Source organism: Geotrypetes seraphini, chromosome 1 (assembly GCF_902459505.1).
Source record: "Geotrypetes seraphini chromosome 1, aGeoSer1.1, whole genome shotgun sequence".
NCBI lineage: Eukaryota > Metazoa > Chordata > Amphibia > Gymnophiona > Dermophiidae > Geotrypetes > Geotrypetes seraphini.
In genome coordinates, this window is record NC_047084.1 from 136012477 (window position 1) to 136030883 (window position 18407).

Consider the following 18407-nt stretch of genomic DNA (forward strand, 5'->3'; position numbering starts at 1 on the left):
AATTCAAGTCAGTAGAAGTGGAGAAGCCCATCCCTAATGATTTTAAACTAAATTGAGGGTTTATGAGGCAGAAAAAAGAAGTTGAAAAAAAGATTGATAAAAATCCAAGATGGCTGCCACCAGATTTTCACACCAAAAAAGGATCATGAATTTAAAACCACAAAAAACACCCCTAGTGATTTAGGGGGTTTGATGGTGGGAGACCTGAACTCTATCCCCAGAAAGTACTAAAAACCCATCTTTGTAATAGAGCTTACATGGATTCCAGTTTTCTCCAGGACCAATATGGCTACTAATCCTCTGTTTATCACAAATTTCAGTTATGAGACTGAGGTAAGGCAGTACTCTGACTTTACCGAGCCATAGCCAATACCAAAACATTTCAGGATGAAGGCACAGCTACTAAGTTTGAAAACCTTTCTTCTGAAGTATCCAATTGCGAAGTATATTATGACCTGGAGACCTGTCTTTTTGATTTCTCATGTTGACATGAATTGCAGCAGCCAAGTGCACTTGTGCTCTGAGGTAGGTGTGCGCTGGAGGCAGAAATGAATCAATGTCATTTTCTATACAAACTTTACAAATCGATTCCAGCTTCTCAGCAAAGCGTTAAGCACACACAAAGGAATCACAGTAGCTAAAATCTGAGTCGAAGTGTTAATTCAAATGATTTAGGTGTCTGTTTACTAATTGAATTAAAAGCAATGTTTTATCACATTAAATTACTATGGTTTTCACTAATTTGTAGTAACACAGTTTAGTGAATGTTACAACCAGAAATTAGCAGAGACATAAAGCACTTTCCTACTGGTGGTAACACAATGACAATCTCCAAATGTCTATAGGCAGATAGTCCTTATGTCCCCTCTCTTACACCCTCAGAACATCAGGAGAGGCTTCAAGCACTCCAGCCCCTCTCAAATCCTTTTATGTGACAGCTAAAGGCCACAAGGAACTCCCATTCAGCCCAGTTGCTCTGGGACACGGGAGAGAATGAGGCTGGCTAGCACCATTTAATACCTGAGGAATGATGATGCACGAGTGAATGGGGATTGCTTCAGCTCTTTTTAACAGATGGGGGAGGTTTTAGGGGGGGCAGAGAGGATATAGAATTCCCCCTGAAGGTCTGGTACCATGTTTCCCCAAAAATAAGACCTAGCATGATTTTTAAAGATGCTCCTAACATAAGCCATACTCCCAAAATAAGCCCTAGTTAAGATCAACCCCCAAAGCCACCCAACTCTTTCCAACTCCATCCCTGACATTAGTGCTGCCCGATTTGCCAATCATCTCTCCCTTCCTCTCCCAATTCTTCTTTTTTTTCTCTCTTCCCTCTCCCCATGTGCAGTATCTTTCCTCACCTCTCACCCATCCTCTTGTGCAGCTGCTCAGAGGCCTCCAAAAACAGCGGCAGCGCTCTGAATGTCTGCTTTGCAGCCTTCCCCGCCAGAGCCGGGCCTTCCCTCTGCAGCGTCTTTCTATCCCTCCCTTCCATCCCTCTATGCAGAACCCCACCGACACTCCCAATGTGAGCCTGACATACCTCCAACTCCAAAGCCTTCAAAATAGCAGCGGCGGCAGCACTCTGAACAGGCGGGAAAGGCTGTGATGAAGCCCGTTGCTGCTGTTTTTGGAGGCCTCGGAGCTGCTGCACAAGGGGATGGGTGAGAGGTGAGGAAAGATGCTACACATGGGGGGAGGGGGAGAGAAAGGAAATAGGAAGAATTGGGGTGGAGGAGAGGAAGGGAGAGATGATTGTTGAACATGAAAAAAAAGAAGACATTTCACGAAAATAAGCCCTAGTGCGGGGAACACAGTAGAAGAAGAGAAAAAAGGGCTCCAAACTTCTTTAAACCTTGATGTTTTGGGAGTGTCTGTATGAGAGGGGGGGAACCTTTCATTGGGGTTGCCCGTCATTTCCTTAAAAAAACTGCAGAGGGGAGGGGCAGCAGAAGGCAGTATGTGACAATATTCAGAAATAGGCAGCGAAGTAAAGTTAACATAACCATGAAGGTGAAAGGTTAACAAATTTCTGCATTAAAGCAAGTTGTCTCAATGTTCAAAGCTCATGTGTATTTTTTGAACATTACCGTATTTTTCACTCCATAAGACGCACTTTAAAGTGGGTGCGTCTTATGGAGTAAATACACCTTCCCCCAGTACCTTTTTAAAGTTGTGGTGGTCCAGCGCTCTCTCCTGCTGGACGGCTGACTTTGGTAGCAGAGCGGCGTGATGCAGGAGTGCGACCTTTGTGCTTCCTGCCTGGTCCTGTGCCACTCGGTGATTGGCTGATGTGAACTGACCGCACCGCTCTGCTACCAAAGCCAGACGTCCAATAGGAGAGGGCACTGGATCACCGCAACTTAAAAAAGGTACCTGGGGGGGCTGCTTCAGGCTGTGGGTTGGCTGCTTAGCATCAGACGCACCCCCCTGTAGAGGAGGAAATTTTTTTTCCTTGGTTTTTCCTCCTCTACAGTGGGGTACATCTTATAGATGAGTGCGTCTTACAGAACGAAAAATACGGTAATCAAATTATTTAAATTTCAATCAGGAAGTCTGCATTAAAACATAAATCCCAGACTGAATTAGTGTTAACACTTCGATTGTAAAGCATCTTAATTCTGTGCTAATACCGAAGTAAGGAGGTAAAACAATTTCATGACTAAATGACATTAGGACCCTCTCTCACTTGATCTTTTTCTAAGTTTGCTTCCTCTACCAGTTGCAAGCTGTCTCGTACTCTTCCCACCGCTTCGTATCTCTCTTCTTCCAGATCTGAACATTTTGCTTGAAGCTCCCCAACTTGTTTTTCCAAACTTGTTCTTTCTGTTCCTAATTGTTCCACATCTTGGGTAGCTACACGTAACCTGCACAAAAGGGACAGTGTTAGCAGCAAAAATAGTTAATCGGATATTGACAGCAAAATAAAGAGTTACTCCTTATGTTCAATTATGTTGGTTGCCCAACGAAGCTCAGATCTATTCAAAATTGAGCTGTTTAATATTCATAGAATAGCTCCAATCTATATGTCCTCTTTAATGACAAATTTCCATTCCAACTATAGAACCCGCAACTTCTTGTTTTCATATCAATTTTGGAATATCTCACCTGGTCAGGTCATTTCCCTGGTAAATTATGCCATTTTTCAAAAAAGTATTAAAAGAATTTTATTCAGAAAGTATGCAACCGCTAATAAAATATAAAATTTAAGGTCTTATAATTTTAGGACAGCTGACTTGTTTTGTTGAATATCATGACTCTTTGCGTGCGATTATTAATTTAATTCTGTAATTCCCAGTTTTTTTTGCTGGCTCAACTTCTGCAATCCGTCTTGAACCAATGATTTAGGCCCTCTTTTACTAAGGCGTGCTAATTGATTTAGCGCATGCTAACGCGTGCATGTTAGTCTATGGACGCGAATCGGTTAGATGGAATATAAACTATGGGTAATGCAATGGAATATACACATGAATTTAGGCAATATGCTTAAATATTCGACATGCCACCTGAAGTGAACTAGAGTAATTAGTTACTAATAACTGCTGGTCTTGAAATGGCAACTTTCTAAAACTTATTTCCAAGACTCGTCATAGAATGGGGGGGTGTCTATAAAGCACAGTTACTTACCGTAACAGGTGTTATCCAGGGACAGCAGGCAGATATTCTTGACTGATGGGTGACGGCACCGACGGAGCCCCGGTACGGACAATTTTAGAGTGATTGCACTCTAAGAACTTGGAAAGTTCTAGTAGGCCGCACCGCGCACGCGTGAGTGCCTTCCCGCCCGACAGAGGCGCGCGGTCCCCAGTTAAGATAAGCCAGCTAAGAAGCCAACCCGGGGAGGTGGGTGGGACGCAAGAATATCTGCCTGCTGTCCCTGGATAACACCTGTTACAGTAAGTAACTGTGCTTTATCCCAGGACAAGCAGGCAGCATATTCTTGACTGATGGGTAACCTCCAAGCTAACAAAAAGAGGGATGGAGGGAAGGTTGGCCATTAGGAAAACAAATTTTGTAAAACAGATTGGCCGAAGTGTCCATCCCGTCTGGAGAAAGCATCCAGACAATAATGAGATGTAAAAGTATGAACTGAGGACCAAGTAGCAGCCTTGCAGATTTCCTCAATAGAAGTGGAACGGAGGAAAGCTACAGAAGCTGCCATAGCTCTAACTCTATGGGCCGTGACAGAACCTTCCAGTGTCAGTCCGGACTGAGCATAACAGAAGGAAATGCACGCTGCAAGCCAATTAGACAGCGTACGTTTAGAAACAGGACGTCCCAATTTATTCGGATCAAAGGACAAAAAGAGTTGTGGAGATGATCTGTGGGGCTTAGTACGGTCTAAATAGTAAGCTAAAGCCCGCTTACAGTCCAAAGTATGGAGAGTCTGTTCTCCAGAATGAGAGTGAGGTTTCGGAAAGAAGACAGGCAAAACAATGGATTGGTTGAGATGGAATTCAGACATAACCTTAGGGAGAAACTTTGGATGTGTACGCAGAACCACCTTGTCATGATGAAAGACTGTAAAAGGTGGATCCGCAACTAGTGCGTACAGTTCACTGACCCTCCTGGCAGAGGTAAGAGCAATAAGGAAGAGCACCTTCCAAGTGAGGAACTTGAAAGGAACTGTAGCCAAAGGTTCAAACGGAGGCTTCATCAAGGCGGAGAGAACAACATTGAGATCCCAGACTACAGGAGGAGCCTTAAGAGGTGGTTTGACATTGAAAAGACCCCGCATGAATCTGGAAACCAAAGGATGAGCTGAGAGAAGTTTTCCATGAACTGGCTCATGAAAAGCAGCAATAGCACTGAGGTGGACTCTGATGGAAGTAGACTTGAGACCAGAGTCAGACAAAGAAAGAAGATAGTCTAACAAGGTCTCCACTGCAAGGGAAGTGGGATCAAAATGATGAAGAAGACACCAAGAAGAAAACCGTGTCCACTTCTGATGGTAACATTGCAGAGTGGCCGGTTTCCTGGAAGCATCCAGAATAGAACGAACGGGCTGAGACAGAAGAGGAGCAGTTGAATTCAGCCTGAGAGATACCAAGCTGTCAGGTGCAGAGACTGGAGGTTGGGATGCAGAAGGGTCTCCTGATGCTGGGTAAGCAGAGAAGGAAACAGAGGAAGTAGAATAGGTTCGCTGGAGCTGAGTTGAAGTAGAAGGGAGAACCAATGTTGCCTGGGCCACCGTGGAGCAATGAGAATCATGGTGGCTTGTTCCCTCTTGAGCTTGAACAAGGTTCGTAACATGAGAGGCAGAGGGGGGAAAGCATACAGGAACAGATTGGACCAATCCAGAAGAAACGCATCCGCTGCCAGACGGTGAGGAGAGTAGAGTCTGGAGCAGAAGTGGGGCAGCTGATGATTGTGAGGAGCTGCAAAGAGGTCTATCTGAGGAGTGCCCCATTGAGCGAAAATGGACTGGAGAGTCAAAGGATCGAGAGTCCATTTGTGGGGTTGGAGAATTCTGCTGAGGTTGTCCGCCAAGGAATTCTGCTCTCCCTGAATGTAGACAGCCTTTAGGAACAATTGGTGATCTGTCGCCCAAGCCCAAATCTTCTGGGCTTCCTGGCACAAGAGGCGAGAGCCTGTCCCACCCTGTTTGTTGATGTAGTACATCGCAACTTGATTGTCTGTGCACAGCAAGAGAACTTGAGGAAAGAGAAGATGTTGGAAAGCCTTGAGGGCGTAAAACATCGCTCTGAGTTCCAGGAAATTGATATGATGCTTCTTTTCCTGGGCTGTCCAAAGGCCTTGAGTTTGGAAGTCATTCAAATGAGCTCCCCAGGCATAAGGGGAGGCGTCGGTGGTGATGACTAGTTGATGAGGAGGTAGATGGAACAGAAGACCTCTGGAGAGATTTGAGGACATCAACCACCATTGAAGAGACTGACGAAGAGATGATGTCACAAATACGTGTCATGAGCAAGGATCCATCGCTTGGGACCACTGGGTAGCAAGGGTCCATTGAGGAGTGCGCAGGTGAAGACGTGCAAAGGGGGTGACATGAACTGTCGAGGCCATGTGACCCAAGAGTATCATCATTTGCTTGGCAGAGATGGAGCGTTGTGGAAGCACCTGCTGACATAGAGATTGAAGAGTTTGAAGACGGTTGGACGGCAGGAACGCTCTCATGAGGACTGTGTTCAGCACCGCTCCAATGAATTGAAGTCTCTGAGTGGGGATGAGATAAGATTTGGGTAGATTGATCTCGAACCCCAGAAGCTGCAGAAACAGGATGGTCTGGTTGGTGGCCAGGAGTACTGTCTGAGATGAATTGGCCTTGATTAACCAGTCGTCCAGGTAAGGAAAGACTTGAAGGTGGTGAGAGCGTAGAAAAGCAGCCACCACAATCAGACATTTGGTGAACACTCTTGGAGAGGAGGCAAGACCGAAGGGTAGCACCTTGTATTGGTAATGACAGTGATTGATCATGAAGCGGAGGTACTGTCTGGAGGCCAGATTGACCGGTATGTGAGTGTATGCCTCTTTGAGATCGAGGGAGCATAGCCAGTTGCCCTGATTGAGAAGAGGGTAAAGAGTGGCCAGAGAAAGCATCCTGAATTTTTCTTTGACCAAGCATTTGTTGAGATCACGAAGATCTAGAATGGGTCTGAGATCTCCTGTTTTTTTGGGGACTAGAAAGTAACGGGAGTAGAATCCCTGTCCCTTCTGATCTAGAGGAACTTCCTCTATGGCGTTCAGAAGGAGGAGGGATTGAACCTCCCGAAGAAGGAGGGAAGACTGAGGAGTGTTCAAAGCAGACTCTCTTGGCAGACTTTGGGCAGGAAGTGTCTGAAAATTGAGAGAGTAGCCGTAGTGGATGATGTTGAGGACCCATTGATCCGAGGTGATGATTTCCCAACGGCTGAGGAAAAAAGAAAGTCGGCCACCTATAGGTTGAGGTAGGTGGGCAGATGGTAGGAAGCTGGCTATGCCCTGGAGAACTAAGTCAAAAGGGCTGTGTGGATTTTTGCTGTGGAGGAGGTTTCACAGGTTGCTGCTGTGGTGGCCTAGGAGTCTGCCGTTGTTGCTGACGTTGACGCCTAGGTTGTTGGAGAGCTGATGGCAAGGGGCGAGCCACATAACGGCGTTGATAGGCCGATTGCTGTCTAAAAGGCCGGGCAGGTGGAGTCTTCTTCTTTGTTTTCAGAAGAGTATCCCATCGAGTCTCATGGGCGGAGAGCTTTTGGGTGGTAGAGTCCATGGATTCACTAAAGAGTTCATCCCCTAGGCATGGAGCATTAGTCAGTCGATCTTGATGGTTGATATCAAGCTCCGACACTCTGAGCCAAGCAAGGCGGCGCATGGCCACAGACATGGCTGTTGCTTTGGTGGTAAGTTCGAACGTGTCATAAATTGATCGAACCAGAAACTTGCGTAGCTGGAAGAGAGAGAACGAGCACTGGTGAAAAGCCTGTCGTTTGCGATCAGGAAGGTACTTTTCAAAGGAAGCCATGATGGTGAGAAGATGCTTGAGATAAAAGGAGAAATGGAAAGCATAATTACCAGATCTGTTAGCCAGCATGGCATTCTGGTATAACCTTTTACCAAACTTATCCATGGCTTTACCCTCTCTGCCAGGAGGGACAGAAGCATACACACTAGCTCCGGCAGACTTTTTAAGCGTAGATTCCACTAGAAGAGATTCATGTGGAAGCTGCGGCTTATCAAATCCAGGGATAGGTATCACTTTGTACAAAGAATCCAATTTATGAGGGGCTCCTGGAATGGTCAAAGGAGTCTCCAGATTCTTATAAAAGGTTTCCCTCAAGATATCATGGAGGGGTAATTTGAGAAATTCCTTTAGAGGTTGGTCAAAATCCAGTGCATCAAGGAAGGCTTTGGATTTTTTAGACTCAGCCTCCAAAGGAATAGAAAGAGATTCACACATGTCTTTCAGAAAGGAAGTGAAAGATGTAGAATCTGGTCTGGAGGATGGATCAGGCACAGCAGGATCATCATCATCCGATGAACACTCACCCTCAGAAAGAAAAGGCTCTTCGGAGTCACCCCACAGAGCAAGATCCCTAATGTGGGAGCTACGGTCTCGAGACTCCGGTGTGGAGGGTTCCAGGTGTCGGGATTTGCGTGCCGACTTACCTGACCTCATAGACACTGTACCGGGAGACGTTACAGGCTGCATCGGTGCCGAAGTCTGAACAGCCTGGTGTTGAGCTCTCGGTTCCGGTGCGAAGACTGGCATGGAGACCGATGAAGCAGAGTGGACCGGTACCGACAAAGTGGAAGCGGACAATAGAGGCTGCTCCACTGTCGGTACCGGTGGCTCAGACCGGACCGGGACTGGAAGGCTCGGTGCCAATAGAGCAGGAAGGAGCTGTTGTAACTGCTCTTTGAGCTGCACTTGTAGGACGGCTGCAATGCGCTCGTCCAGAGAAGGCACCGGTACCGCTTTTTTCTTCTGCGGTACCTGCGGTGCCGCTCGACGCCCCGAGGATGAGGAGCCCGAGGTCGAGGGACTCACCTCAATAGGGGCGGAGCGCTTCCGCGGGCGTCTCGTGGTCGGCAGGACTGGGCTCGCTGCTATCGAGACCGGAGGACGCTCCAGCGGGGAAGGCTTCTTAGCCGGCTTACCTGGGTGTTGCGACACCGGTGCGGTGTCGACGAAGTGGGTGCCGACTGAGATGGGGCCGATGCCGGTGTCGATGCCGCAGGGTCAGACATATCGGCACCGAAAAGCAACCGTTGCTGAATTTGACGGTTTTTCAATGTTCATTTTTTCAATGTGGCACAGCGGGTGCAGGTGGAAGCCTGATGCTCGGGACCCAGGCACTGTAAGCACCAGTTGTGCGGGTCTATAAGAGAAATAGGTCGTGCACACCGCTGGCACTTCTTGAACCCTGGCTGGGGGGGCATGAAAGTAAAAACGGCTTCTGCCAAATCGAAGGCCGAGGCCTCGATGGTGGCAGCAGGCCCCGCCGGGGCAAAACCGAAGAAAGAAAAGAAAAAAGAAACTTCTTTTTTTTTTTTTAAATAAGAAAAATAATAAAAGAAAAAAGGAAATACAATTTCCTAAGAGGTTTTCGCAAGCGGGAAGGCGATCAGGAAAAATCTTTTCAACAGCCGTTGAAAAGTGCGTCTTCTTAGCTCCGCGGAAACTAAGAAACTGGGGACCGCACGCCTCCGTCGGGCGGGAAGGCACTCGCGCATGCGCAGTGCGGCCTACTAGAACTTTCCAAGTTCTTAGAGTGCAATCACTCTAAAATTGTCTGTACCAGGGCTCCGTCGGTGCCGTCACCCATCAGTCAAGAATATGCTGCCTGCTTGTCCTGGGATAAAGTATTTACCGTTACACTACTGAACTAGGCAAGCAGTGGAGTAGCAAGGGTGGGAGGCACCCCCTTCTGCACCCTCCTCTCTGCTCCCCCTTTCCACCCCTGTACCTCTTTAAATCTTCGCCAGAGTTAGCGTGCCGGCATTGGCTTACCCTCTGATGTCACTTCCTGGCCCTGTGACCCGGAAGTGATTTCCAAGGGAACCAGGACAGTGCAAGCAGCTGGTTAGAGTAGTTTCCAAGTTTTATTAAAAATTTGATTAAATGCTTATATAATTTATTTTTTTTTTAATCTTTATTAATTTTCAAAACTAATACAAAGGGCCAGGAATTATACAGGCATTAATAAACAAAATAAGCACTTAAATTCCATCAATAACAATGCAGAAGAAAACTATCCCTCCCTTCCCATCCAACACATTCAATCAAGAATAAACCAAAAAGATATCCCCCCCCACCCTGTCCTGGATGTGTATAAAAAGAGACAAAAATTAAAACAATAGACAACTATGTGGAAGTAACAAAGGATGTCAACGGGCCCCAAACCAATTTAAATAATTTGCTACGCCCCAACATATCAGCATTCATCTTTTCGTATTTGTAACCTAAACGTAAACTGGCCCACCAAAAAGGAAAGTTGAGGCGGTCGCAATTTTTCCAATTGCGTGTTTTCATTTGCATAGCGATCCCTGTCATTATTAGGAAAAGCCTGCCTTTGTAGTGATCCGTGGGAGGCTTGATATGCAGCAATGTTCCACATATAATTGCATCAAACAAGCGCCTGTAAAAATACGATGCTGAGAACAATGAATATGCGTCACAGGCGCTTGTTTGATACCTTTATTGCGGTTTGTTTCAATACCTTATCCCCCATGGACCCCTGAGGAAGGCGTGTTGTCCAAAACACAGACCGTGTCGGGTCCCTTGGTTGGTAATAAGGTTGTATATTTACTGCATTTCACTAATCCTATATAATAAAACCCTAAGGGTTTCGTGTTCCCTGCCGCCGTGGTGTGTGATCCGTGGCCGTGTTCCATTTTAGAACCCTGCGGCAGGGATCATTCTGGCCACTCCCCTCCTCCCGCCCTCACTCACCAACCACTGCTGCTGGAGGAAGCTGCAGGCAAGCTCTCTCCCAGCGGCGCTAGAGCCCATCATCGCCGCCCAGTACCGCTGCCGCTCTTCAAAGGAGCCTGGTGAGAATAACCTGTAACAAACTTCGCAGGCCGCTCAGCACCTCAGTAGCACGTTTCCTCTGACGTACGCGATCGCGTCAGAAGGAACTTGCTACTGAGGTGCATAGCGGCCTGCGAGGTTCGCTACAGCTGGCCGCTATCCTCACCAGGCTGCAAACGAACATGCTGGACAGGGGGAGCAGGTAAGGGGCGCTGATGGGCCAGGGAGCAGGGAAGAGGGACAGGGGGAGCACAGAAGAGGTGCTGATGGACGGGGGAACAGGAAAGAGGCTGCAAACGAACATGCTGGACAGGGGGAGCAGGTAAGGGGCGCTGATGGACAGGGGAGCAGGGAAGAGGGACAGGGGGAGCATGGAAGAGGTGCTGATGGACCGGGGGGAAGGGAAGAGGGACAGGGGGAGCACAAAAGAGGTGCTGATGGACTGGGGAGCAGGGAAGAGGGACAGGGGGAGTACGGAAGAGGTACTGATGGACTGGGGAGCAGGGAAGAGGGACAGGGGGAGCACGGAAGAGGTGCTGATGGACTGGGGAGCAGGGAAGAAGGACGGGGAGCATGGAAGAGGTGCTGCTGGACACGGGGGACATAAAAGGAAGGGAGAAGGGCTACTGCTGGACAGGGGGAGCTGGCAAGAGGTGGTGGTGGACAGCGGAGGAAAAAGAGATAAAAAGAAAGAAAGACAGAAAGCAGCCAAGGAGAGAGAGAGAGAAAGACACATCTATTCTAGCACCCGTTAATGTAACGGGCTTAAAGACTAGTGGTATAATAAACATTGCCTGCATCCTGTACATAGTCTGCAGTTTTTGTCTTGTTTTTTTGCTTGCTGCAGATTCCATTGGATTCCTTTTTTGTGCTTCTCCACATATAATTGCCTCATACGTCAAAGGGATTGTTATATAATTTCTAAGCAATTTTAAAGAGGTACAGGGAAGGGAGGGTGCAAGCATAGCTTGGGGGGGGGGCAGAGAGGTGCCTCCACCACCATGAAGATGGCGCCTGAGGCAGTCCACCCTCCCCGCCCTCTCTTACTACTCCGCTGTGGGCAAGGCTCTAATTTTATACATGTTACCTTGTTTCTAATTGTGTTATTGCTGACTGAAGTTGCTGTGACCGCTTGTCTGCTGCTTCCTCCCTCCCGTGAGCAGCAAACATATCTTCTTCCTACAAGTGAAACAAACAAAATTCTCTTTCATGCCTTCTGAACGTAGAATTCAGGGACTAATGCAGAAAGTTACCACACGTAGAACCGCTTGGTTACCAAGCATTCTGTGCATGCGTTAGTGGCCGCACGATGCAGAAAGAGGTTTTTCACGGCAGTTCATTTGCGCAGTACACACGGGCAAACAGTACATTAAAATGTAGAGTTACATATTTCCCTGCAATGTGTAGAAGGGGTTTCTAACATGCACACAACATGAAATCACTACTAAAACAGAGAATAAACAGAGGTGAGATTTTTGTATGATGAGAAAAAAAAAACCCAACAACGTAAAGAAAGTAAGAACTCAGCCTGATGATTTTGCGTGAATAAAACTGATTTGCTGATAAAAACTCCAAAACAAAACTAATTGGGACTGCTGTGGAAGAGGATATACATCAAAATGATGTGACATCTATGTCCTTTTCACAGTTTAGTGATGTTATGGTTGCCAAAGTAGCTTCTATTATGACGATCAAGAAACCTACAAAGTCTGTCGTTGACCCCTTTTCATCTACAGCAATAAGACAAATAGTTGAGCCTCTTAAGTGTCTCTTTGACTACAACTCTGAATGCTTCTCTGTGTGAGGGAATGCTTTCTGAAGTATTGAAGGTAGCAACAGTGAAACCAGAGAACTTCGATCCTTGACCAAATGTTAATGTATTGTACCATATTGGTTCCATCTTGGTTCTCTTCCATTTGCAATTTGTATCCCAGAAAGTACTTCTTCTGTTCCCCTTACATCTCAAACACTCATTGTATGTATCTCGTTGTAAACATCTCTTACTTCTTGTTGTAAACATCTCTTACTCTCATTGTATGTAACTTGTTGTAAACCGCTTTGAACTTATGGTATAGCGGTATATAAGAAATAAAATTATTATTATTATATGTCCCTGCTAGGCAATTACTCTCTGCAGGTCACCGACCTAGTAATCCCATCACATAAAACTTTTCAGCTTGAAGCAATCTGAAAAATTTTTTTTTGTCTTGTGCGGGACCTCTGGAGATGAGAGTAGAAAGATTTGGGCTAATTTAAGAAACTGTTGAAGCGCCATCTTTTTTTGTCAAATGAAAATACGCCTCCTGACGTGATGGATTTTTATTAAGATCAGCTTCCTCCAAGTGCATTTCTGTGGTGAGGCTTTGTTATCGATCGCTTTGTAACATTGTTTTGAATGTCGTTTGTTTTTATATTTGATTATGTATATAAAGCAATGTTACTTACCGTAACAGTTGTTATCCAGGGACAGCAGGCAGCTATTCTCACTAGTGGGTGATGTCATCCGACAGAGCCCCGATACGGACATCTTGCAAGCATGTCTTGCTTGAAGAAACTCAGAAGTTTCGAGATGCCCGCACCGCGCATGCGCCAGTGCCTTCCCGCCCGATGTACCGGGCGCGTCTCCTCAGTTCAGGTAGCTAGCCTGAGAAGCCAACCCAGGGGAGGTGGGTGGGACGTGAGAATAGCTGCCTGCTGTCCCTGGATAACAACTGTTACGGTAAGTAACATTGCTTTATCCCAGGACAAGCAGGCAGGTATTCTCACTAGTGGGTGACCTCCAAGCTAACCCCAATGGGATGGTGGGAGAGTTGGCAACTTAAGAGAACAAATTTTGTAACACTGTTTGGCCAAACTGTCCATCCCGTCTGGAGAAAGTATCCAGACAATAATGAGAGGTGAATGTATGAACCGAGGACCAAGTGGCAGCCTTACAAATCTCCTCAATCGGTGTCGATCTGAGGAAGGCTACAGAGGCTGCCATTGCTCTGACCTTATGGGCTGTGACCTTACAGGGAAGGGATAATCCAGCCTGGGCATAGCAGGAAGAGATACAAGCCGCCATCCAGTTGGAGATGGTGCGCTTCGATACCGGTCGTCCCAACTTGTTTGGATCAAAGGAGACGAAAAGTTGAGGAGCAGTTCTGTGTGGCTTTGTGCGATCCAAGTAGAAAGCTAGAGCACGTTTACAGTCCAGAGTGTGCAAAGCAGATTCCCCAGGATGAGAATGAGGCTTTGGAAAGAACACCGGAAGCACGATGGATTGGTTGATGTGAAATTCAGAGACCACTTTAGGTAAGAATTTTGGATGAGTACGGAGAACCACCTTGTCATGATGGAATACAGTGAACGGTGGATCCGCCACTAGGGCCTGAAGCTCACTGACTCGACGAGCTGACGTGAGGGCCACTAGAAAAACCACCTTCCAGGTGAGATACTTGAGTGGAGCCGTGTTGAGAGGTTCAAACGGAGGCTTCATAAGATGAGAGAGGACAACATTGAGATCCCAAACCACAGGAGGAGGTTTGAGAGGAGGGTTGACATGAAAAAGTCCTTTCATAAATTTGGAAACCACAGGATGAGCAGACAAAGGTTTCCCTTGTAGAGGCTGATGGAAAGCCGCAATAGCACTCAGGTGGACTCGTATAGAGGTAGACTTGAGGCCAGACTGGGACAGGTGTAGAAGATAATCCAATACAGAAGATAGGGAAGCTCGCTGAGGTTCCGTGGCATTGGAAATACACCAGGAAGAGAATCTAGTCCATTTTTGGGAATAGCATTGTCGAGTAGCAGGCTTCCTGGAAGCCTCCAAGACCTCCCTCACTGCTTGAGAGAACTGGTGAGGAGTTATGTTGAAAGGAACCAAGCTGTCAGGTGGAGGGACTGCAGATTGGGATGAAGTAGTGAACCTTGATGTTGAGTGAGTAGTGAAGGAAACACTGGAAGAAGTACTGGCTCCCTGCTGCTGAGTTGAAGTAGAAGGGAGAACCAAGGTTGTCTGGGCCACCGAGGAGCAATCAGAATCATGGTGGCATGGTCTAATCTCAATTTGACTAGAGTCTTTTGAATGAGAGGAAAAGGAGGAAACGCATATAGGAAACGTTTGCTCCAATCCAGCAGAAAAGCATCTGCCTCCAGGCGATGAGGAGTGTAGATCCTGGAGCAAAATTGAGGCAGCTTGAAGTTGTGGGGGGCTGCAAAGAGGTCGATCTGAGGTGTCCCCCACTGAGCAAAAATCTGATGAAGGGGGTCGGAGTGGAGCGTCCATTCGTGAGGCTGAAGTAGACGACTCAATTTGTCCGCCAAGACGTTGTCCTTCCCCTGAATGTAGACTGCTCTGAGGAAGGTGTTGTGGCGAACCGCCCAATCCCAGACTCGAAGAGCTTCCTGACAAAGAGGGGCCGAGCCCGTGCCCCCTTGTTTGTTGACATAATACATAGCGACCTGATTGTCTGTGCGAATAAGGACCACCATGTCGTGAAGCAGATGTTGAAAAGCTTGGAGGGCATTGAAGATGGCCCTGAGCTCCAGAAGATTGATTTGATGGAGTCGTTCCGCACTGGTCCAGAACCCCTGAGTGCGAAGACCATCCAGATGGGCCCCCCATGCATAGTTCGATGAATCGGTCGTTAGAACTTTCTGATGGGGAGGAGAATGAAACAGCAAACCTCTGGATAGATTCGAAGAGGTCATCCACCAGAGAAGAGACTGCCGTAGAGCAGGAGTGACCACAATGTGACGAGAGAACGGGTCGGACACCTGAGTCCACTGAGATGCCAGAGTCCATTGAGGGATCCTGAGATGTAGTCTGGCAAAAGGCGTCACATGAACTGTAGATGCCATGTGGCCTAAAAGGACCATCATGTGCCTCGCTGAGATGGATTGGCGAGAAGACACTGACTGGCAGAGTAGAAGGAGAGCATGTAAGCGTGGAGGAGGAAGGAATGCTCGAAGTTGAATGGTATCCAGGACAGCCCCTATGAAGGGGAGAGACTGGGTGGGCTGAAGATGAGACTTTGGAAAGTTGATCTCGAAGCCCAAGCTCTGCAGAAAACAAATGGTGGTCAAGGTCGCCGAAATGACCTTGGGAGCGGACGGGGCCTTGATGAGCCAGTCGTCGAGGTAAGGGAACACCTGGAGACCCATGTTCCGGAGTGCAGCGGCCACCACTACCAGACACTTCGTGAAGACTCTGGGCGACGAAGATAGGCCGAAGGGAAGCACTCGATACTGCAGATGCAGATGTCCCACCCGGAATCTGAGGAACTTGCGGGAGGCCGGATGAATCGGGATGTGAGTGTAGGCCTCCTTGAGATCCAGAGAGCATAACCAATCGTTCTGCTCGATGAGGGGATAAAGAGAGGCAAGGGTCAGCATGCGGAACCGTTCCCTGACCAAAAACTTGTTGAGGACCCGAAGGTCCAAAATGGGACGCAGATCGCCCGTCTTCTTCGGGACCAGGAAGTACCGGGAGTAAAACCCCTGGTTTTGTTGATCCACCGGTACCGGCTCGACGGCCCGAAGCCGGAGCAAAGCCTGAGCTTCCTGGAGAAGAAGAGCGGTCTGTGTGGAGTTGGAAGGATACTCTCTTGGAGGATGGTCCGGGGGGACCCGTTGGAAATGAAGAGAGTATCCCTCTCTTACGATGGAGAGGACCCAGAGGTCCGTGGTGATCGCCTCCCATCGATGACAAAAATGATGGAGACGACCCCCTATGGGAAAAAATGGGGTAGGCAGAACGAGATCGGTTATGCTCCCTGGAGGAGAGTCAAAAAGGCTGAGTAGCCTTGGGAGCAGCCGGCATCTGAGGCTTTTGCTGAGTCTTCTGAGGCGGCTGTCGCTTTGCAGGCTGTCTCGCAGGAGGGGCCTGCCTCGGTTGATAACGCCTTTGGTAGATTATAGGCGGTCTAGAAGGACGAGACTGTTGTGGTTTAGGCTTAGGCCTCATGATAGACTGGAAAGATTTTTCGTGGTCTGACAGTTTTTTAGTAACAGTCTCGACAGACTCATCGAACAGATCCGCTCCCGCACAAGGCACATTTGCAAGTCTGTCTTGGAGATTCGGATCCATATCAATGGTGCGAAGCCAAGCCAGTCGACGCATGGCGACCGAGCAGGCCGCAGCACGAGCCGAGAGCTCGAAAGCATCATAGGAGGATTGCATCAATTGGAGGCGCAACTGGGACAGGGTCGCCACCACCTCCTCAAACTCAAACCGAGCCTCAGCATCGATGAAAGGTGTGAACTTGCGGAGGACCGGCAAGAAAAAATCCAAATAGGACGAGAAGAAAAAATTGTAATTGAGCACTCGAGTCGCCATCATTGAATTCTGATAGATACGTCTACCAAACTTATCCATCGTTCTCCCCTCCCTGCCAGGAGGCACGGAAGCGTAGACTTGGGAGGGGTGCGAACGTTTAAGGGAAGACTCGACTAGGAGGGACTGATGAGAGAGTTGAGCTCCCTCAAACCCCTTGTGGTGCACGATGCGGTATCGAGCATCCAACTTGCTAGGCACCGCAGGTATGGAATACGGTGTCTCCAAACACCGCATGAGAGTCTGGTCAAGTAACTTATGCAGGGGAAGCCGAAGTGTCTCCGCCGGAGGATGAGGTAAATGCATGGTGTCCAGATACTCCTTAGAGTACTTCGACCCAGTATCTAAGGTCACATCTAAGTCATCCGCCATCTGTCTGAGAAAGGATGAAAAGGAAAGTTGGTCCGCCAAGGCCGGCCGGCGAGACGGACTAGAAGACGTGGAAGCCTCCGGTTCCAGGGAGAGCTGAGAGCGGCATGGAGAGTATGAGGTAGATGGTTCTTCATACTCCGGTCCCTCTGGCTGGGATAAATCTGAGGATGAGTATCCCATACGCTGCATTTTCTTCTGTGGAGACACCTCCGAATGACGCGAGGAGTGTCTAGAAGAATGTCGAGATCGATGCCCCTCCCGATGCCGGGATGGGGAACGTGATCTTCGATGCATCGATCGATCCCTTGAAGCCTCGAAGGAATGGATTGGACTCGATGCAGTGGAGCGCATGGGAGGCAACGATGCCGACTCACGCAGTGCCACCCAAGTCTGGTATGGAGTGCGAAAGAACTCCTCCTGCGATGCAGTATGCCCAGGACTCCGATTATCAGGGGCCGATGTAGTACCCTGGTGACGTGGAGGTGTAATGGGCTCTAAAGGCGGCATGTCAGAAAGGGAAGCCCGCCTAGTGGGTTCCGCCGCCCTCCGCCGCTCCCCCTCGTCGAGCAGGGAAATCGAACGACGAGGAGGAGGAGGAGGGGGCGGACCGCTCTCCGGGACCGGGACCGTAGTATCGCCCTGAATATTAGCGATAAGCCTCGGTCCCATCGTCCGCATGAGCTCAACAAATTGAGCTTCGAGCAGGGATTTAAGCGATGCCGATATGGAGGGATCCGCACCGAAAGGGGGTCCTCCTGCACGGTCATCGCGTTCCTTCGTGGTCGAGTGCTTCTGCTTGGTAGCTTTGGGCACTTTTATGACCACGGGAGGAACAGTGGAAGGCGGTACCTGAACCGAGGAGACGGGAGCAGGAACCGATGCTGAACTCGATGCAGAAGCCGGTGTGAACGATGCTGGCTTCACGATGCTCGATGCATGAGTCGCAGATGCAGGCTTCGAACAGACCGGTGAAACATCTGTCGAAGTCGAAGCAGATGGCTCCTTAGAAGACTCCATCTTAAACATGGACTCCCAAAGTAAGCAGCGCCGTTTAAAAGAGCGCGCTGTGAGCGTGGAACAAGGCCGGCACGATTTCGGAACGTGTTCTGGACCAAGACACTGAAGACAGCGCCGGTGTGGGTCCGTCAACGAAATCGCACGCTGGCACTTGCTGCACTTTTTAAAACCGGTGATAGGCCGGGACATAGGCCGGAAAAGTGACGTTGCTAGGTCGAAGGAGCTAGG

The 18407-nt window shown here is 48.4% G+C and overlaps 1 protein-coding gene across 2 annotated transcripts in view; it reads right to left on the reverse strand.

Moving 5' to 3' along the window:
* The window catches only part of SCLT1 (sodium channel and clathrin linker 1), a 207738-nt gene that overhangs the window by 98890 nt on the left and 90441 nt on the right, over window positions 1-18407 (reverse strand). For both annotated transcript variants that reach the window (XM_033939153.1, XM_033939143.1), the window contains exons 12-13: window positions 11562-11653; window positions 2690-2867 (exon numbers count right to left, since the gene is read on the reverse strand). In XM_033939153.1, the coding sequence (XP_033795044.1) occupies window positions 2690-2867; window positions 11562-11653 (270 nt within the window). The remainder of the gene's footprint in view (window positions 1-2689; window positions 2868-11561; window positions 11654-18407) is intronic.